Source organism: Coturnix japonica, chromosome 3 (assembly GCF_001577835.2).
Source record: "Coturnix japonica isolate 7356 chromosome 3, Coturnix japonica 2.1, whole genome shotgun sequence".
Taxonomy (NCBI): Eukaryota; Metazoa; Chordata; class Aves; order Galliformes; family Phasianidae; genus Coturnix; species Coturnix japonica.
Window position 1 is genome coordinate 10,656,500 of NC_029518.1, and position 21,601 is coordinate 10,678,100.

Here is a 21,601-nt window from a genome sequence, read left to right on the forward strand (position 1 = left end):
TTATGTGGTAGAGCATTTATTTATAAGTCTGTAACTCCAGTCAGTTCAAGTGCTCAGGAATGAGTATCAGAGCCTGAACAAACTGAAGATGGGTATGTGTTGGCCGATGTACACATTCCTTGTTGTTTGTCTTTATTTCCCTTCTTAGCATTTGAAAATACATCACATATATTGGATACAAAATGCTAGAACTGCAATGTGCCCAGATGACTTGTCTGAGTGGCAGAAATTAGATCAATGTAGAACCATAGAGAAAAGGGAAAGCGCTTGAAGAGGTTGATACTTCTCCACTGCAGCAAGGAGAGATGAAATTAGAGTGAAACTATTCTTGAAAGATATTTGTCTAACTGGTTCTTAAAAAAACACAGTGATGGAGATGATGAAACTTCCCAAAGCAATTTGTTGCAGTGCACTGCTGTCATTGTTAGGAAAGTGCTTTTTCCTGTCTAACTTAAAGATCTTTCATTGGAATTTAAATTCTTTACTACTTGTGTTGCCCACGCTCAGTGCTTTCAATCTTTGCATTCTGTGCATTAAGAATGTAATGTAAATTCTCCATGCTTAAAGAGGAAATTAGTAGCTTCTGCATCCACTAAGAATGAGGTAGTTTCTGACAATCTGGTTTAAGGACTGAAGAATATGCTTTCTCAGTAAGTGCAGTCTGAAACTAAATAACATCAAGCTCAGTTTCTAATTATGTCTGAGAGATGGTGAAGCAATGAACACTTCAATGCTGAAGTAAGCTTGCTGATAGAATTTATGTACGTGTGTTGTCAGTGAGAGTTTTAGGTAGTGCACTTGCTGTCTAGTACTTGAAACCTTGAGTTCTAGATTGTGTTTCATTTAGTCTTGGAGTGTGACTAAGTCTTGCTTAGGGTGTGTAGTGGTATGAATACGAAATTACACACACCGATAAGTAAGTATGATTGTATACCAGATCTGAACTTCTATCATCCTGGTTTTGTTGAGCTGTCCTAGTAATTGATGGGAGTCTGTCCACTGGCTTTAATGAGATTTAGATGAATCTCCTGCTGCTGAGATTAGTGAGATTGTTTTGAAAGAGGTGAATTACTGGATGTTCCTGGAACAATACATACAAAATGATTTATTAGCAAGACTTTATGAGAAAGCAAATGAGTTTTACAGCATTAATATACTGTTTAAAGGAAAAACCCAGAGCCATCTCACTGCAAGCAATGCAAGTTTGAAATATTATTGTTTATATCATTTTTTTTTTCATGTGATTTCTTTGCTTATCAAGACATACATCCTAAAGTGTTTGACTGTTCCTGTAGACTTCAAGGCTCTGTGCATGGCCGCTGCATCATTTTCTTTTTGAAGCTTCAGTTTGTCAGCTTCACGTGAAGCAGGTTTTGTTTAGTATACAAACGTGATGCAACTGTTTGGGTGCGATGCAAATTATAAGGTCGTAATCAAAGCTCTTCAAATGATTTTGAAATCAATAGAAAATAGACACTTTCTGGATTCCACCCAATGTGAAGACGTGTTTGTTTAGGATAACATGCGGTAGAGTCTTGATAAGAGGAGCAGTTAATGAAGTGCAACACATTCCATATTTTGAGGGTGTTCTCTTGTGCAGCCTATCTTATTGGGATTACTAAAGAATAACTGCCAACTGTCTGAATGTAATTTGGCTCAGTGCACATTGGTCTTTCTGCCAGATGGAGCGTACTTCTAGTTTTGCTCACTAGAACGTAGGTAAAGTATAGTTGTCTGAATATGGCAACTTTGATATTGCCTGGCTCACTGTAATGGAAAACAGAAATAAGCTCCTAGGAATCAATGGCTGTAGATGGGACTGAAAAAGTGAATCAACCAACTAGCATTCTTGATAGAAGGTGACCACTTGTTTCACTCTGCATACCTAAAGCAGGCATTGCATTGATGAATACCTTAATACAAATTTCACAGGCACCAGATTTTCAACTTTGTTTTGATGCTGCCAAAAACAAATGTCTTAATTCTTTTTTGAGATCATGGTTGTAGCATTTCTGTGTGAGAAGGAGTGTGGAATGAAAGCCCGTCTGAAATAACAGAAGAGATTGAAATAAACTGCTTGCAAAACCTGTCCTAGCTAAGAATAACCCTGAGTTTTGAAGGAATTTTGGATAAGAAGTCCAGGCATTTTGACAGTAAAATCTTGATGTGTTTTTTTTTTCTCTTTTTGAGGAGGTAACTTGGCAGGGAGTAATATTTCCCCTTAAAGAATGGATAATAATAACCACTGATGTTTGCTTTTAAATTTTGGTTTATGCTGTGGGAGAATTCTCTTGCATGCATAATAAACATATAATTTACTGTGTTATTCTCCATTAGTAATATCTTGCCTGGCCCTTCTGTACCAGCAGTTACACCTGAATCTATTTTTTTTTTCATCTGCTGTCCTTTGGTTTTCATTGGTAACATGGAAAAAAATCCTGTTCATCTGACAGTAATTTAAACTATTCGTTTTGCATCGCTCTCAGCATTACATGTTGGAGTGTGTGATCGCTTTAAAAGAGTGAATTCATGACTGTATTTTTCTAATGTCAACATTAGAAATAAAGAATTGTTCTCCAGATTATCACTTTCTTAGCCAGTGTCCTAAGAGAAACTAGTAGCTCTGCAATCAAATTACTCCTTCCATTTCAGACAGGTCCATTTCTTTCTTCAGGCTTAGCTGACTCTGCAGTTGTTGATTGTAGAAACTCATGTAGACCTTTTTTGTCATTTCAGTTCTAGCACCTTTTTAAGAGCTCATCTGTGTTTGTGTGAACAGTCCTTTAGCATCTGAAGTCTTTAGTCCTGGGAGGACATGCCCTGTTCTCTTGCCCCATCTGGCTGCCTTTTGTTTGTATTAAAGAGGAGGACTCACATTTTCCTGTTTATTTTTGTTTTGGAAATAAGAGGTAAATAAGCTGCAAATGAGTAACACAAACCAAGTACATTCTGCACCATTAGTGTACAGTTAGTGAGAAGATTGATTCCTACTGATTCTAAGTTCTTCAATGCAAGAAAAGTTTTTATCCCATAATATCAAATGTGTGGGCCTGTGACATTTTCCATTAGCATAATCTTCACTATTTGCTGACATAATTGCTTCTTAATTACTGTCACAATTTTTTTTTTGCATTAAATATTATTTTTTGAATAATTTCCTTTCTCTTATCTGTACTTCTCTATCTGTAAGATTGCTCATGAAACAAAATTAGAATAGAATGGATCACTTGGTAGTGTCCTTCAAAGATCTGTTCCAACTTCCTGACCCCCCTTAGGCCTAGCCAAAAGCTAAAGCATTTTATTCAGGGCATTCTCCCATTGCTTCTTGGGTACTAACAGGCATGAGGAGCCCATCACCTTGCTAGGAAGCCTTGGAGGGAGTACTTTGTCACGGGTCTTACTGAACAAAAGAAATTCTACCCTTATTAACAGAGAAAGCAAAATTAATGTCACTAATCCAAATGTCTACTATAGTCTCATTTTAGAATTTGTTTATATTAACACAGTTCCTATGTAAAATATTTGGGTTTTAATTATGGCTTAAGAAAGTAAACTGATTTAAAAGGGAATTTAATGAAGTCATCTGGATAAACAAGACCATCTGAAGAATGAAAAGCTTATATTAAACCAGGAACTATTATGAAGTTTGAGGAATGATTCTTTAAAGATTTGCTTTGTTTTTGTCAGAAGCTCCCACCCTTCTGTTTTCTGTACAAGTGAAGTTGCCAGCATCACACAAACTGGTTGTTCCTATAGCGTTTGTCAGCTGAACAGAAGCAAATAAAAAGTCCAAAAAAAATTCAGCATAATATACAAATGGCATCAGTTTGTCCAAGCTGCTGTACACTGCTGATTTCCCTCATAATCAAGGTCAAAGCAGCTTAAAAAACAAAACAAAACAAAACAAAAAAACTCTTTAGCTGTTGAGATTCGGTGTAGTGGTCTATTCACTAAGCCATATTATATCAAAACATATAATTTTGCCAAATTTTAGGTGCTTGTTCTGGAATTTTGCATCCTGAATATCTATCTGAAGCAGCATCATCTCTTTCCGGGATCAAGATGGGGAAGCATATATTGCTTTTCCTGAGTAGATTACTAGTGGGGATAAAATATAATTCCTGTAAGTGTTTGAAGAAATTCTTCTGCTCTGAGATACTATTGAAATTCAAGAGAGAAGCTTCCTTGAGTCATTGATAAATTTTCATTCTTCTCTTTCCTGCTGTGCATCCTCACAGTCCATAAGGTTATAACTTTTCTCATACCATAGTAGTTATTATGAGTCCAAAATAAATGTGTGTAATTTTGGGTCCTGTAATTGTAGGCGTTTTTTTCTGCTGCAGGTTTGCTTGGTAAGAATGAATAGTGCTCTTCCTTTCAGTGCCAAGGAAGGTTCCTGTGTACCAGAACAAGAAGATGGTGAGGAAAGAGGAAGTAAGGATTAAAGGAATAAGAAGCCAAGGGGAATGGAAAGGGAATCTGTGAGGTGACCATGTGAAATACTGACTGCTGTGATCTGTAATGGGAGAAAGAAAGCTGATGTGTGTAAGGGAGACTAGGACTAAGGAGTGAGGAAACTGACAGTGGACTAGTGGAATTGGAGTGGAGGTGATTTGGGTTTGACTGGAAGTAGAGGACAGGGCATCTCAAATACTAAGACGTATTTAGGACACAGAGTGTGCGAGGAATAGAATTACAGCTGAAATGGAAGCAGAATTCCACTGTAAGGAAGCTGGGATATGGCAAAGAACACAGAGAAGACTGTCCTCAGTTTTGAATAGAATGACTTCCGACCAAAGGAATGGTACCAAGTATCTTCAAAACAAAAACATTACAAGTAAAGCGTAGTTACAGATTAATTCTGGAACAGATTCCGTTACACAACTATAATGGCATCTAACAACTGCAGGCTTAGTGGAGATGCAGGGTTTATGACATTGTTTTCTCCCATAATTACCTCCTTTTAACTCTTCTGTTACACTGGCAATAATTACTCCCCTTTCTCGTTCCCTGCTGGAGCTGCTAATTTTCCTAACTTTCCCTTTTCTTATAGCCCACTCTGCTCTGCAGGTACCAGCAATTCTTGTCTTTCAAACTGTATTTTAGTAATGTAGTTCAGCTGAATTCAGAGCGGTTGTTCAAAACCTGTACCTTTTGTTGTAAGTGCTGAAAAGAATTTGTATGAATTAAGTTGGCCGTTTTTCATAACTGTAAAAATTACTCCTGTTAAAGTTATTGCTGAGCCTTACAAATGTGGCTGTGCAAGAAGTACTGGCTCCTCTGAGTGCTTCCAGTGTTTGCAGTTTTGTTTTTGCACAGTGCAGACAATAGATTGAGCTTTTTCTTGTGTTTTTTGCTACTTTGGGAGTTGTGGTAGGGGAGAGACATTTTGGTTTTATTTTAATAATTACTGTTATTATTTCTCTCAGGAATATATTAAAAGTAAGAGCATGGATAAATTACTCCTGTTTTTGTTTAGCTTGAACAAGGTCCATCTTCCAAATGGAACTTGATGCATGTTTTTACCAAGTATTTTAAGCTGAAGTTAGATTAGGTACTGAATCAAGAGTGCTGCAGGGTTGCACATTGCTTGTGACCTGGGGCATGCTGGCATGTTCCAGCTCTGTTTGACACTTCTCTGCATCTTCTTCATGCTGTCAGTTCTGGTGTGTAGGGCAGCAGAGGGCATGAAGAATGGAAGGGTTGCAGCTTCAGACCTAAACAGAGCCACACCTCCTCACCCAACTGCATGTGAACCATGGGCGGTCAGGTGCTCAAATCAGATTTTAGTTATAATAAAAATATTGCTTTGAAGAGACAGGAAAAAAAAAAAGAAAAAAGTGAGGTGTAGTAACAGCCTTTGTAAAGGCTCTACCTTTGTGAAACAGCTTTTTTAAGTTGTGAGTGAATCAGGATCTAAGTTTAGTGCCAGATGCAAGACGGGAATTATTGCATATGGAAATATATGTGAAAATATTTATTGGAGTAGAAACCTGTTAGGAAACTCCTGGTTTAATTGATATGGAGTAAGCATAAGTCAGAAAGTTCAGAATGGGAAAGCTGGGGAGGGAAATTCTTTACTCAGAGAGCAATGAGGCCCTGGCATGGCTGCCCAGAGCTGAGGGTGCCCCATCCCTGAAGGTGCCCAAGGGCAGGTTGGGTGGGCCCTGGGCAGCCTGAGCTGGTGAAGTCACCAGGGCCAGGAGTGGAGTTGGGTGATATTTAAGGTCTTTTCCAAAGCAACCATTCAATGAAATGGCCTTCTTGGCCATCTGGGCACACTGTCAGCTCATGTTCAGCTGAGCATCGACTTTGAATATATTAGATAAGTATGTGCTTATTTATTTATTTTATTAGACCTTTGAATATATTAGATAAGGGTAAATGTAATAATTTGTTGGATATTTAGAACTGTAACCTGGTACCTTAGAGAAAACAAGAATTTCAACGTTAGAAGTTACTTTGTGAGTTGAAAATAAAACCCACTCTGGTAAGTTAGAGAACATGCTTTCCCCAAGTCAGCTGTGTAGAGGAACCTGTATGAGCTTTGTCTACCTGCGGAAGATGAGAGGATTTGGACTGCACAGCTCTTACTGCAGTTAACATACATTATTTGATTTAATCTACTAGTCCTGTCATGAAACACTCTTGGTGCAATTCTGTTACACAATGTGACTGTGTATCATCTGCTGATTTTTTTAAACATTTTTCAGTGATGAGTGTTAATGATTAGGCTACATATTATGCAGTAGATTATTTTACTAATTTTGAAATGTGGTTGTTTTTCTTTGTTTGTTTGTTTGCAGGGATATTAAACCAGACAACATCTTGATGGATATGAATGGCCATATTCGATTAGCAGATTTTGGTTCTTGTCTGAAATTGATGGAAGATGGAACGGTAAATTAGAGTGATATATTCCTAAACACATTTTGCTCAGTCCTTTGCTAGCCACAAAAAAAAACGTGTTAATAAAGAGAAAGGGTGCTTTATTGTAAATCAAATAGAATTATAGTGGTATCGGTTTGCAGCTAACCTCAGCTAAAGATTTGACTGTGTGTTGTTTGGATTTACTGTATTTTAAAAGCTTTTGAGATCTGTGTAGTCAATTCATTAATAAAGGGATGCTGCACTATCAGTACTGAGTAGGTGTTTGTTGATGATGAATGAACAGCTTTGAGCTCTAAGCTCTAACTTTTTACTGGAAATGGAATATTTTGTATAAGCAGGGCAAGATACCGTTTTCATATTAGTGTAATGTTTCAGTAACATATTTAAACTTGCGTGGTATCTAGAAGGTGTGAATAGAATGTAATGCCCCAGAGTGTTAAAGAGATTTAATTTATGTGTTTACTTAAAATGTAATTAATGGCTAATAACTCTAGCATAAGCATTGGCATTTTGTTCCTTTTCTGTTATTAGATACATATGAGTTTTTCAATAATGTATCCTCAGGATGCTTTTTAATGAAGTGTCTTGAATGCTTTAATGTAATTTCTACAGGTTCAATCTTCAGTAGCTGTTGGGACCCCAGACTATATCTCTCCAGAAATTTTGCAGGCCATGGAAGATGGAAAAGGAAAGTATGGGCCTGAGTGTGACTGGTGGTCTCTAGGCGTTTGCATGTATGAAATGCTTTATGGAGAAACACCCTTCTATGCTGAGTCCTTGGTGGAGACCTATGGGAAAATAATGAACCACAAAGTTAGTGCATTTTCTCTTTCTCTCTAAGCTAATTTTTGTAAGCAGTAAGGTAACATGGAGGCATATTTCTTTTTAATGTAATAATTGTGTTGATGTTCATTAACGTAGGACATAAAATGTTTCCATATAAAGAGTTCATGGTTATGGTTTGCAGATGAATTTGCTTTGGGATAAAGCAGTTCAAAATTAAAAATCAGGATTGAGCAAAATGGCTGTTAGTTCACTCACTGGAGGAAGTCTTGGCTACGTTGCCTCACTCCTTGAGCGCTGTTTTTCTCTGTTGGATACATTGGTTGGCTTATGTAGCAGATTCTTAAATGTTCTTCCACCTGGAGGCAGCTGCAGAATCCAACAATTTAAGAGCAATTCAAATAAACAAGAAAAACCAGAATACCAAAAGATCTCAATAGTTTCTATCCTTTGGGGAAAGTCTTTCCTAGAAACCTTACTGTGTATTTTTAATAACTTGAGTATTTGCACGTTTATTTTCATACTTAATAATTATCACCTGGGAGGGTTTTTTTCCAACTTCTACTTGGCAATAAATTATTTTCTGTTATTTTAATCTTTAAGGAGAGGTTCCAGTTTCCTGCTCAAGTGACAGATGTCTCTGAAAGTGCAAAGGACCTCATCCGAAGGCTAATTTGTAGCAGAGAGCATCGACTTGGGCAGAATGGGATAGAAGACTTTAAGAACCATCCATTTTTTGCTGGAATAGACTGGGACAACATTAGAAACTGTGATGCACCTTACATCCCAGAAGTCAGCAGCCCCACTGATACATCAAACTTTGATGTTGATGATGATTGCTTAAAAAACTCTGTAAGTACAGAATTAATGTTTTGATACATCTGTTTTTGTAGTATACTTCAAAAATATACGTAAATGGAAGTCTTTTTTGTGTGTGTTTATTATGTTCTGCACAAAGAACATCGAATGCAGCAATGAAGATCCTGTATAACATGTACATACATAATTTGGAAGCTGATGCTTCAAGTATGTATCTGTAGGGATAATGTCAGTTAATAATTGTGAAGTAACCTTACTTCTAATGTATACATCTGTTATTTGCAGTGACATTTTTTTGTGTCCAGGTTTCATAAAGAACATATTTTACGTATATATTCACATCTACAGGGTACAATTTCTAGAAGAGCATTGCTGATATTTATATTTTATTTGTATAACACATTTTATTGTAGCACTCTATTTGTAACTGCCCATATCCCTGCCAGATTTCATTTCAATTCAATTTCATTTCAATTCATACTGACTAAAATTTTTCAAGGTTGTTTTCTGACTTAGGCTGAGCTTAGGAAACTTGAGGAAAAGAGTAACAGCCGTTATTGTCAGGAGCAATCTTATTGAGAAATAAAGTTTTACCTTTGTTAAAAAAATGACTATTAACAGTCCTAGTGTTTGTATGCCTTTAAAAAGGACCTTTGCCAGATGGTAGGGATTGTATCTGAGGAAAGCCTTCTGTTCTCTCTGGAAATGCATTTTAACATATTGAAGGATGCAGAAATCTGTTGTTTGCATATGAGGTTGGGCTTTGTTTTGTTTTTATTTAAGAAGGTTATATTTTTACCATTTCTTTTGACACTTTGTACCTCAAAACCTCAGAGGAAAATAGCTTAAGGCATTGCATGGTAGAGGATATATTATGTTATTGCTTCAGCTAGAGGATATTATATTTAGTGTGTCTTCACCTCAGATTCTTTATGTGTGGCTTTGAAATGTTTTCCCATCCATCTTTCATACACATCTTCTCTGAGGAGGTTTCACCTACGTGTACACTGCCTTATATTCACCTACTGTATGTTGTATTCATATATTCTATACTACAGATGTGAGCATCATAGAAAAGCACATGAGAATTATTATTTTGTAATTCATAGGAAGGTTTGACATAGAGCAAATTAGGAATGCTCGGTACTGATTCTAAAAGGCAGCTCTGGAAAGCTAAGATTGTAGTTTTTCTACCTGGGCTTGGAAAGAGGCAGTGGTTGCATGGAAAATTTATCTGCATAATAATGATTGTATGTTAAAAGTGCACATGCATTCAAGAGGATAAAACAGTGTTGTTCAGGCAGCCTGAGTCATGTTGATTTTTAGCTTTTCACTGTTTGATTTAGTATGTTTACTGACATTGGCTTGACAGACTTGGATTCAGTTATATTGTTGTCAGTATAGTAACACACTTGAATTCACATAAGTGGCAGGAAGTTTGTATTTTTTAAACAATATTCTCCAAAATCAGCAAAGAAACAAATTATTTTCAAATTCCTGCATCACTATCAGTAGACATGGTATTTAGAACCAATATAATTCATATGGATGCCTGTGTGATAACTGAAGGCTGTCATATAGACTACAATAATGCATTTAATCTTTTTTAATTTCTTCACGTAGAAGCTTTTGAGACTTCACATCTATGAGAAATAAAAACAAAATACAAAGGAAAAGTAAAGAATTTTACTTTTTCCAAGGTGCAGAGTGTAGCAATTTATATTTTTGTTTTATTATTTAGTGGAAAGATGAGGCTTTATATTTCAGTTTTGTCTCTAGTTTCCAAAACGCCCAACAGTCTTGATGTATTTTGCTGGTCTCACCATCTCACCAGTTTATTTTTTATTCTGATAACTCTTTTATTAGTATGAAGGTCTTTTTTTTACTTAAAGGTCAAAGTTATGATGTAATGTAGCTGATGCCACCACCAAAAAAGTAGATTTGGATTTCTTTTGAATGCATTTTTGCTCCCTGCTGTCCTGCTGAATTTTATATTACAACATGCACAACTAGTTGCTTTCTTTATTGTTTGTATTTTATATTGTAAAAGTCATTACATTACATTTTCTTATACTTCAAACCTTTTAGCACTTCCAGTGCAATAAGCTTCTTCATATTAGGTTTCTTTTGATGACCAGTATGTAAGCAGGTGTTATGCAAGACAGACTGTGAGGCCGCATCTCGTGTAACAATATAAACCATGCATTTTGGGTTTAAACAGTAAAATTCCAACAGTATACTTAAGAATTTTAGAACTCTTAATGGTTCCAGAAATACAGCAACTGAGGCATTTTAGCTCTAGGAGAAAACTCAGAGATTATCTTGGTTTTTAGTTTTTTGTCTGGTTGAAGGAGCACTGCTGATAGCAATGTTCAAAACACTAATGGGGTTACAAAACTTTGTCATACTACTTTTTTCTTGTAAATGACTATTGTTCTATCCAAATATATAGAAAGATTACACTGAAAAGAGGTTGGTAAATCTACTGGTAGGAAGCACTGCTGACAGAAGAGCAGAGAGATGTGACAGAGGGAATAAAAGATATGCTGTGTGCTGAGAGCTTGTTGGAAAAAGGAAGGAATGAGTTGCCTTTTAAAAACTGTTGTATCCTGCTTTTCTCCAGTCATAGCCCGTTTAATTAGAAAAACATTTTTGAGCTAACCTGCATGAAATATATACATTACATATTACATGCTATTATAGATAGACTTAGGTGGTGTATTTCATATTTGAGCTGTAGGTACAACTGAGTTAATATGATATTGTTACTAGCACTTCACACATGATGAAACTCAACATTTATTTTAATAGTCCAGTGGATTATTACTCTCTCAATTATTATTTTTATAGGAGACGATGCCTCCACCTTCACACACTGCGTTTTCTGGCCATCATTTACCATTTGTAGGTTTCACATATACAAGTAGCTGGTAAGTAAGAGTTCTGAAATTATCTGTAGGACAGCTACATAATTTCCTGTTTCTCTCTGATACCCACTGCAAACAGATAACTAAATACTGTGACCTGTTGAGGAGATTAACAGAGTATAAGCTAAAATGCAGCTTGTCCAAAAAGAATGAAGTCTCTGCAGGTAAAATTTACATCAGTATAAACATCAACTGTGCACAGAGGAGTTCTGTGGAGAGTGGTGTTTTTCAGACAGTGTAAGAAGTTGACCACAGAAGAATACGACAAAGATAAAATAAAATGTATGGATCTTGAGGGAACTTGGCTTAAAAGAATTTAAAACGTGTTTTATTTCTAGTCGTTTAACACTCTTGTCTCTCTGAATGGAAACAATACTTGGTATTTATGTAGCATTTATGTTCATCTGTGCTGCTAAATTAAACAGTAGCAGGAAAGTCCATTACTCTTTCATGAACATTTATGAAAATAAATAAATAATGATTACAGCTATTGAAAATCCAGCCATGCTTCTGCAAACACATGTGCTTGATGCTGGTAATGTGAGATCACCCGCAAACATCAAAAGGATTTTTTACATAAGTAGCAAGTGTAGATGAGTATATGCAGAACCAGGGTTTCACAGTATTTTTGATGTATAGATGCCCTGGTTTTCACATGGAAATTTCACCTTGTTTCTTGTAGTTATTAAATTTAAAATGTTTGGAGAACTAAATGAATTATTTTAAAATAAGCCATTTCTGTAATCTTATAAACTACCTAGAAGGTCACTTTTTAGGTAAAAATGAATTTCTACTAATATTAACCAATTGTTATTGTATAAATACATCTTACAAGAATTTGCATATTATTCACAATTTAAACAAACTCACTGGCTTTGTTTTGTTGTTGTTGTTTGTGTTTAATTTTAAAGCTGACCTGTTATAAAATTGAATACTGTTGAACTTTTTTTCCCAGTGTGCTTTCGGACCGCAGCTGTCTAAGACTGACAGCTGGACCACCATCCATGGATCTTGATGCCAACATTCAAAGAACTTTGGAGGACAGTTTAGCAACAGAAGCTTATGAGAGGAGAATAAGACGTCTAGAGCAGGAAAAGCTTGAACTTAGTAGAAAACTGCAAGGTATAAAAAGATACTTCAGTCACTCTTCTGACCTAATTAGTCATCAATTCTGTGCTTTTATCCTGTGGGGAAAAAAATAAAAGAAGGAAAAAACCTCCTGGAATGCCCTGTAGAAGAAGAAACATCTCTTTATTAAAGGCTTTTGATAGCCTTTATGCCTGAAATATCCCATGAATTCAATTCCTTAAAACATGCTGACTCTGCACTATGTCTAAAAGAACTTAATTTGTCCACCTAATAAATGCTGTAAAATTGGCACTTAGCTGTAGAATCCTAATATGTAGATATGTATAGTTTTTTACAGGAGTAAGACTTGGTCTTTCTTGGAACAGGGAAAGGTCTTAAGACAGAAATGCTTAAATTCTTTCAGACATATATTGCTCTGTTGTTTGGCAAAGTAAAAGCCATTTTTTATTTGCAAGTGTGTTTTGGTTTTTTTTTTAAGTGTTCATAATAATTTTTATTTTAAGCTTTTGTATCTATGAGTTAGGTGTTAACATCTGGGATAGGGCCTTAAAAGCATACATTTAACATGCTGCAGCGGAGGATTTTTTGCTATGTCTTCATTGCTCAGTAACATCCTCCTGACCACCTCTGTCCCTTTCTCTTGCCTCTCTTTCTAGAGTCCACTCAGACAGTTCAGGCTCTTCAGTATTCAACAGTGGATGGCCCAATTGCAGCAAGCAAAGATTTAGAAATTAAAAGCTTAAAAGAAGAAATTGAAAAGTTGAAGAAACAGGTAACAGGTAAGTTATTAATATCAAACTGGTAACAGTAAGCAACAATTGTGACTTTTTTCCCTCTAAGATAATACTTGTTTTGTTTTCCTTTTTAAAAGTGTTTCCTGATGTATTTTTACTTCTCATTATACCCTTCACTTCTAGTGCAACATTTTCTTCAAATTCAGCTTAATACTCAGTACTTCAGTAATTCTCATTACAAGAGGGAAAGGAAGTTTAAGTGTCTTCTGCTGTTATTATTAATGGTGAAGTTCAGTAGGGTTCAAAGTGTAGTATTGCTAGTTTACAGGGATGTGATCAGGTGCTACCTGAGAATTTTCCTTTGTATTACCTTGTTTTTTTCCTTTCAGCAATGTATTACAAGAGCAGATGGAGCACTTGCTTGTTTATTTTTTGCACTATCAAAAGTCATTGTTGTTGTTCTACAAGTCACAGTCAGTGTAACATCCTTCAGTATTTCTTGCTTTTTATGCAAAAGGTGAGGTGGTTCCTGGAGGTGAGGAAGGTGTTGATTCTTGATTATGGAGGTAAACATGAGAAGTGAAGATGTTAGTCTAGTAGTGTTTTTTTTTGCAGTTTGTCTGCAAAATGCTTGTGTTGTGGTTTAACCTGGCAGACAGCTACACACCACACAGCTGTTTGCTCACTCCCCACCCCTGCAATGGGAGGGACCCGAAACTTGAAAAGGCAAGTGTAATAACTCCTGGGTTGAGATAAGGACAGTTTAATAAGAAAGAAGGAAAGAGGGGGGAAAAAAAAAAAAGAGAGAGAGATCAACAACAACAAAACAGTAACAAGAATAAGGTAAGCAAGTGATGCACAATACAGTTGCTCACCACCGGCTGATCACTGTGCCAGACACCAGCAGCAGCTACGCCCTGGACAGCTGCCCTACTTTAGTTGTTCTGCATGACACTGTATGGTATGGGACGTTCCTTTGGCCCGTTTGGGTCAGCTATCCCAGTTCTGTCCCATTCCAGCTTAGTTTGCTCCTGTAGCCACCTTTCTGGCAGGGCAGCACAAGAAGCTGAAAAGTCCTTGACTTAGTGTAAGCACTGCTCAGCAACAACTAAAACATCTGTGTGTTATCAACATTATTCTCATCCTAAATTCAAAACACAGCACCATGCCAGCTACTGGGAAGAAAATTAACTATATCTGAGCCCAAACCAGAACAACCTGATGAATGAGCTTTTCTTATTTTTTTAAGATTTTTTTTTCATTATCTCCTTTTTTGCTGGATTTTGCTTTGAAATTTTGATCATGTTCTTGGAAATTAGGTTTATTTTCTGAAACATGTTTTTGTTATTTTGACAAATCTGATTTCTCTTGCAAACGTAGATAGGAAAATGTCTGGACTTTTTGTGGGAAAAATCAGACACAACTGGTGGTTAATTAATCTCTACTTATATGCTCACAGTTACCTGTGGCAAGGGAAAACCCAATGAGAAAGGCTCAAGGAAAAAATTGACTTGGTTTGTTCTTGTGAAAAAACTTTCTGAAAGGGTCAGGAATGCCAGCAGGGCCACACATGGAAAGAAGAACTTGAATTTAACTTCCGAATATTACTTGGTGTGTTTATTCTCTGCTGCTGTGTTGCAGAGCAGAAGCACAGTATGAACTGCAGACGGAAGTGCATAGATTATATATTGCTAAAATCATGTTGTCTGAAAGCATCCTGTGTAACTGGACAGCTTCTCTGGCATGTTCTCTGACAGTTTTTCATTGTGCCTTATGTATTACGTTTGAATGTGAACATAGCTTAAGGGAAGATCACACTGGGCCCTATATGCATGCTGTGTCTGGACACAAGTTTTTGTGACACTTCTTTCCAGTTCCTGTACTTGCTGCTCAGATGATGAAGAATGTTTGTCATTGGAAATCTCTGTTCTGAATCAAATCTCAGCTTTTGCAGAGGAGCAGCTCCTTAAAAAAGCAGCTGTATCAGCCTTGAATTATATTTTGCTCTTGGTTTACTGAGCTGCATCTCAGATATTAGTTCATTCTTGCAGGTATTATTCCACTTCTTTGGCAGTGAAAAACCAAGACAAGGTGTGAAACATTCTTGAAGACAACTGATAACCATTTCTACATATAAAAGAAGTCAGTATCTGGTAAAGGCAGTTAATATTGGGAAGATTTCCCCTTAAGTATCCATGAAGCATCTCTTTCATACCACATACATATTTTTATATTTGGTCCTACAAAACACACATGCCTTTGATTTTAGGGTTGGAAGTGAAAAATGCGATCAAATAAAGAACATGCAGAGTCATTTAATCCATCCAGTCTCTTTGTAACTTCTCCAGTATATGCTTGAATGGCTTCACTGGTCCAGACAATATATTCAACAGAAGGCATGCATCTGTGCCTTGAGTTGTTACTAATACAAGGTAATTCGACAAAGTTGGAAAATAAGAATGTTTTACTTTACTTGATCTTATGGATTTGTGGTTTTTTTGGTTGGTTGGTTTGTTGGTTGTTTTGATGTTGTTTTTATGAGATAGATATTAAAACTGATTATGAGATAGATATTAAAACTAATGAAAACTAACTACAGAAGACAGACACAAACCAGATGATGATCCTGTCTGAATACCAAGTTCAGTGGAGCTAGTTTCAGACTTTCTGGATGGCCTTCCAAGCCTACATCTATTGAACTTTAAGGAGGTAGATTTGAGGTGCAGAGCTGGACTTTATAGATTGGGCTTATCTGTTGAGCATTCAAGTGCAATGCAGTAACTTCCTAAAACGAGTGCTTGCATACATTAGCTAAAGTGTTAGCAAAAACTGGGGTGATTAGACAGAAAATTTCTGTGTTGTATTCAAAGTTACAACCAGCTTTAATCTTTTTTACTGCCTTATTTCAAACTGTAGGTGCAAACAGCCATTTGAAAAGGTAATAAAAAGAATGTGAATCTGTGTCAAATTCAAGACTGTAACAAAGGGGAACCATAGAAAAACACAGCATTTTTTTGTCTTTATGGATTTGTGTGAGATGACACTAGCCATATGCTTCCACTTTCTGAGGTCAAAGTTGTGGTTTTTTGTTACATAGGAGAAAACTTTGAGGAATCTTTAACATTGCCTGATATATAGAGGGCAGCAATAGAGGAAGAAAGTAGAGCTATGGAACAAAGTAGGTCATGCACAGAAGAGAGATTTATCTTGGCTCAGCAGGGCCGTATATAAACTTTCCTTTTGCTGGTGACTTCAGAGAAGCCTACATAAGGGTGGCAGTTAATAATTTATAGCTCTGAGCTACATCTCTTATTTAAATGCACTTTTTTTACATTTCTGAATACAAGTCAATGAATTAAGACAGTAATGAGTATTTGTATGAGGACAAGATAATAGTGCTCTTTTCCTTTTAAAATTCTTCTGTTTCAGAAATTGCAACTGATGGAAATTTATTCTTCTATTTGACTTATCTAAGAGCCAGTCTCTTAGGAGAACATTTGTGAAAATGCAGTAAAAAGCTCCTGTTAAGGGTATGGATGAATTACTGGTCTGTGGATGAAAGTGTAGTATGAACTCCCGCTACAACTGAAGTCAAAGGCAAAATGTCTGCAGTCTTTGTAGAATTTACAATTAACCCACTTTCACACATATCTTGCTTTCAATATCTGTTTTTGAGTGAAATCCTAGAAAGAAAACACTAATTAGAATTTTCAGTTTTCTCTAGTATTTTATGGATTTCAACTTTTTATGTTAGAGAATTTGAGAGTATTTATGATGTTACTTATCTCTGCCTTAGTAATGTATTTTTGTAGTATAGCTGACAGTAAGAAAGTGGCTACAGTAGTTTTCTTGTATTTATAGTAGCAGTAAAGCATATCACATAAATACAAATGGCTTTCACACTAAAAATAAGTAAAATTTTCTGAAGTTAATTTTAAGTCTGTCAACAGGAGAGCATTTGCCAGCTCTTGAGTGACCCAGTATTTTTTCTGGTTCTTTCTGGAGGGAGTTTGTCTGGAGAAAAGAGACTGCTTACAGTTAAGACACAGTGTAGTAGAATGAACATTATATATTACATCACAGTGCTCACAAGTCAAATGCTTAGGTCATATTGAAGTGCATAATAGAGTTATGTGTCTGTTTGATCAAGTTGTTATTTTCTGTGTTGCATTACAGTAATCTGTGACCTTCTGTTCTATTCTGCTAAGAAAAATAGAGCAGTTGAAACAACTTACTCCCTGTTCTGAAACCAGATAAGAATCATTTTAGTTTGTGTTTGAGACAGGAATAAATACCAAAGGGAGATTTAAAGCATCCAGACAGTGCTATTGTAGGATAACTTTACCCTTAACATATTTAAAATATGCTGCTTTTTCTAGATTCTGGGCATCTAGAACAGCAACTTGAAGAGGCCAGCACTGCAAGGCGGGAGTTGGACGATGCTTCCAGACAAATAAAGGCTTTTGAGAAACAGGTTAGAACGCTGAAGCAAGAGAGGGAAGATCTTAATAAGGTAAAAGAGTTTTGTCAATGACTATTCTAAAACCTAAAGACTATTTTTATGCTTCAATTTTGATTAAAATAACTTTAAGATATAAAATTAATGAGTAGATAATAAATGTGTAATGTGACCTACTTTGCTTTCTGACTTGCTTGAAGACAAGGACACTGTTTAAAGCATCTTGTGTATGATTGTTGGGTGGTCTCGGGTGACTAATTCCAGATAATAAACTACACCATGATCCAAATTTGGAATGGCTGCAAAGAGACTTTTGTGCTGTTAGACTAAGGTGATAATTATAGTGGTTAAAAGATGAAGAACGATTCCAGACAAATAATTTAATTTGAAGCACAAGTGAGAGTGTAGCAGGGAAAAAATGCTGAGAATTTGCTATTAGGGATGTGGCATGGAAGCCCTCCAAGAAGTGAGGAGAGAAAAATTTCCCAAACATAAAGATCTGAAAAGTGATTTGGAATTACTACAGTAACAAAGACTGACTTTCTTTTTCTCTCTATCACTGATTCTTCATTCTTAATTCAGTGTGTACCGTGCCTACTTTGTGTTCATGAGTGAATCACATTGAAAATATAATCAGATACAAAATACATCAAGCTTTATGTCATCACGATCTGCATTAGCCCCGTATTTATTTTAGAGTCTACATTCAATGTTGACCTGCCATCTGTATTTATCACTGTTTCTTTTAACTCATAAGGTTCTTAATATCTTGAGCACTGTCATCTTGTCTATGAAAGACCATTCTGGAACAAATACTCTTTCTTCCTCCTGCTTTGTTTTTTATTGTCAGGCACACTTTTCCTTGCTTCTTTGTTCAACTCTGTTTTGGTTGAGCATCATTAAACCATATAAACTGCTGTGGTCCTTCATTCATACTATAGTAGCACAGATCTAAGTACCTTTTGTGAAAGATTTACGCCATAGGAGTGGCAGTGTTCTTCATGTGGGTTCTTGTGAAAGGGTAATGACTGTTTCCTATTGTTGAGCACAGTGTTTTGTGTTATCTGAAACACTCTGTAATATTCTATATTACGGTACAGTGTGTGAAAATCATAATTGCCACGTGTGCACATCAGTTCTCGGAAGCTTCAAAAGCAGGAGTCCTCACATAGAGGAGTTTTCCATTCAACTAACACAAAAACACTTTTTAATTATCATTATTAATCAGTTGAGTAGTTTTTGTTGATTTTTAAGTAGGTCATGGAAAAACTGGGCAGATGGAGTTTTTTAAGACAGCAAGGCTTTTTTTTTATTTTAGCAGGAGTGCTTGTATTGAACCTATAATAATGGAGCAAATTCAGACTTTGTATAAGTTTATGCAGTTTAACTGACTTCCATATTAAAATCTGATTCATAGGAGCACACAGTCTGTATTGTGGATGCATTTATCAACGTAAATGAGTATCTAGTTTCTCATTACTTTGGAGAAGTTTTAGATGCACATCCAGAGAATTGGCCTTGCAGCTTTCTAGGTTTATTACTTAATTCTTTCTTTAAACTGTAGGAACTGGCAGAGTCTAGTGACAGATTAAAATCTCAAGCCAAAGAGCTGAAAGATGCACACAGCCAGCGGAAATTGGCAATGCAGGAGTTCTCAGAGATGAACGAGCGGCTGACAGACTTGCACTCTCAAAAACAAAAGCTTGCCCGCCAGCTCCGAGATAAGGAAGAAGAAATGGAAGTGGTGATGCAAAAAGTAGAAAGTTTAAGGCAAGAGTTACGCAGAACAGAGAGACTTAAAAAAGAAGTAAGTAGTAAGTTTAGAATTTATGAAATAGTAGTTATATGTAAGGCTTTCTGATGTAGTATTTTTATTTAATGTTGTTTGTAAATCTTTTAATTTTTTTCTTATTTCAAACGGTACCGTTTTTGTTTTATAACAACTTGAAGTGTCCAGGTTAGTGCTGAAGTTGTGTCTCTCTAACTGAAAATCATAAGTAGGTTTTGAAAAAATGTAAGAACTCTGCCCATTAATAAATGCCTGTATTTTTGTAGCTGGAAGTCCAAGCTGAAGCTGCGGCTGCTGAGGCATCCAAAGACAGGAAATTGCGAGAGCGGAGTGAGCAGTACTCCAAGCAGTTGGAAAGCGAAGTAGAAGGGCTAAAGGTTAGTCTGTTCTAATATTAACACCTGTAAACTTAGGAGGCAACAAGCACTGGATCTGTTTGATTGCTTTCAGTTGTAAGAGAAAAAGATATTGTCAGTTTGACACTTCAGTCAGTGCTGAATACTGATGCAAGCATGAATTGCATTATTGTCCAGAAGAATTAACATTTACCCTTTGCAGTTTTCAAACCATTGTATTCACTGCTCACTGAAGAGTTTCTCTATGTTCTTTATACCAAACTGCTTCAGTTCTTACACTGTTTAAATGTTAAAGGCTTTTTTTTTTTTTAGTGTAGAATGGCTGAGTGTTTGAAGATAAACTTAAAACTTCTGCAGGTTTCTTTATAGGTGCTTCATGCACTATGTTGTAAATGAAAGGAAGGTAGGTTTCTCCAAAATGGAAATCAACTGTAAAGGAAAAGGTTTTAGTGTATTATATGGCTCACACATACGTATGAAACTTAAATAAGCCAACAATGTTCACTGTGTTTTTATTCAGTGCTTTAGCATTATATACAGTGCTCTCAAGTAATTAGACTTTCTCAGAAATTGAAGAGGAAGGTTTTTTGTTTCTGCATTGGGACTGTTGTTCATTTACAGCAAAATGCTGTTCCTGGGATAATTCTGTATTTTTTGTACAAAATGTCATTAGGTCCGTTCTGGTCTTAAATCACATGAATAATAGTTTCATTAATAGAATTCAATGGAACATTTGTCAACATTAAATCACTGCACAGGAGGTTGTTTTGTTTTGATCACACATTTGCCTTCCTTCCTTAAATGAAAATAAGGAAATCCATTCATCATGAAATTCGAATTTTTAGAGCTCCTGATGCTGTGAATTCAGATTGTTGTCTGAAAATTAAGATGTATTTGTTCTGCTTTCATTAATCTTCACCACCAGGAAAGAGTTTATATATCAGTATGTCTTTCTTAGACATGAAAGGAATTTATGGGAGGTCTACTGAGAAAAGATGGTAAGCTGATTTACAACAACAAGGCAAGTTTATCAGAATAGGAAAGGGAAATTGTAGCTTGATTTTCATCAGGTATGGTAATGTAATAATACCTGCAAATGCATGAACACCATCTACAAATATAATACAAAGCTATCTACAGATGTCTCTCAGCTCTTCACTTGTTGATGGGCATGTTTATTGATATTTTTGTGGCACTTCAATGGATTTGCTAGAAAATCTTACCCATCCTATTTACTTTGGTAAACTTACTGACCCAGCTTTGGGCATACCCTTAGCCAAAATTCTGCCCAGATCCCAGGGCTTTGCGCTTCTCACCTGCTGGCTTTAACAATTCAGAGGCCCAAATCAGGTGTAGATTCAGTGATGCAGGTAAAGTTTGGATTGCATAGATAGAAGCCTCAGTTTTTTTAATGCAGGAAATTCTACCAACACATATATTTTCATCGTGTTATTAGTTATCTTAAGTATGTTCGCATGCTCGAAATTCAAAACAAGCATATTTGCCCAGGTTGATTCTGCGCTGAAAAGGGCTAAGTACATAGAGTCTGTTTTCAGGACTAGGTGGTTCTGGTGCTAATTTGTATGTCTGCTTTTCTTATTATTTATTGAATTTGTAAGTTCATTCCAAGCAGATTTAGACCTCATTCTGTATGTTGAAATTTTAGATTGCATACTGAAAATGAAATGATTTCATTCTTATCTGAGCAATAGCACATTATTAAATTGGTAGGAATAATGTAGTAATCTAAATAA

The 21,601-nt window shown here is 36.0% G+C and overlaps 1 protein-coding gene across 14 annotated transcripts in view; it reads left to right on the forward strand.

The window, feature by feature from the left end:
* CDC42BPA (CDC42 binding protein kinase alpha) overlaps positions 1-21,601 on the forward strand; it is a 141,924-nt gene that overhangs the window by 63,289 nt on the left and 57,034 nt on the right. For 12 of the 14 annotated variants that reach the window (XR_001553791.2, XM_015856960.2, XM_015856962.2 and 9 more), the window contains 9 exons: positions 6,807-6,900; positions 7,504-7,704; positions 8,278-8,526; positions 11,344-11,423; positions 12,376-12,542; positions 13,166-13,288; positions 17,623-17,756; positions 19,267-19,509; positions 19,758-19,868. Coding sequence is in view for 13 of the 14 variants with exons in the window: in XM_015856960.2 (XP_015712446.1) it covers positions 6,807-6,900; positions 7,504-7,704; positions 8,278-8,526; positions 11,344-11,423; positions 12,376-12,542; positions 13,166-13,288; positions 17,623-17,756; positions 19,267-19,509; positions 19,758-19,868 (1,402 nt within the window). In the remaining variant the exon portion in view is untranslated. The remainder of the gene's footprint in view (positions 1-6,806; positions 6,901-7,503; positions 7,705-8,277; positions 8,527-11,343; positions 11,424-12,375; positions 12,543-13,165; positions 13,289-17,622; positions 17,757-19,266; positions 19,510-19,757; positions 19,869-21,601) is intronic. The other 2 variants (XM_015856967.2, XM_015856971.2) reach the window with 1 other exon arrangement.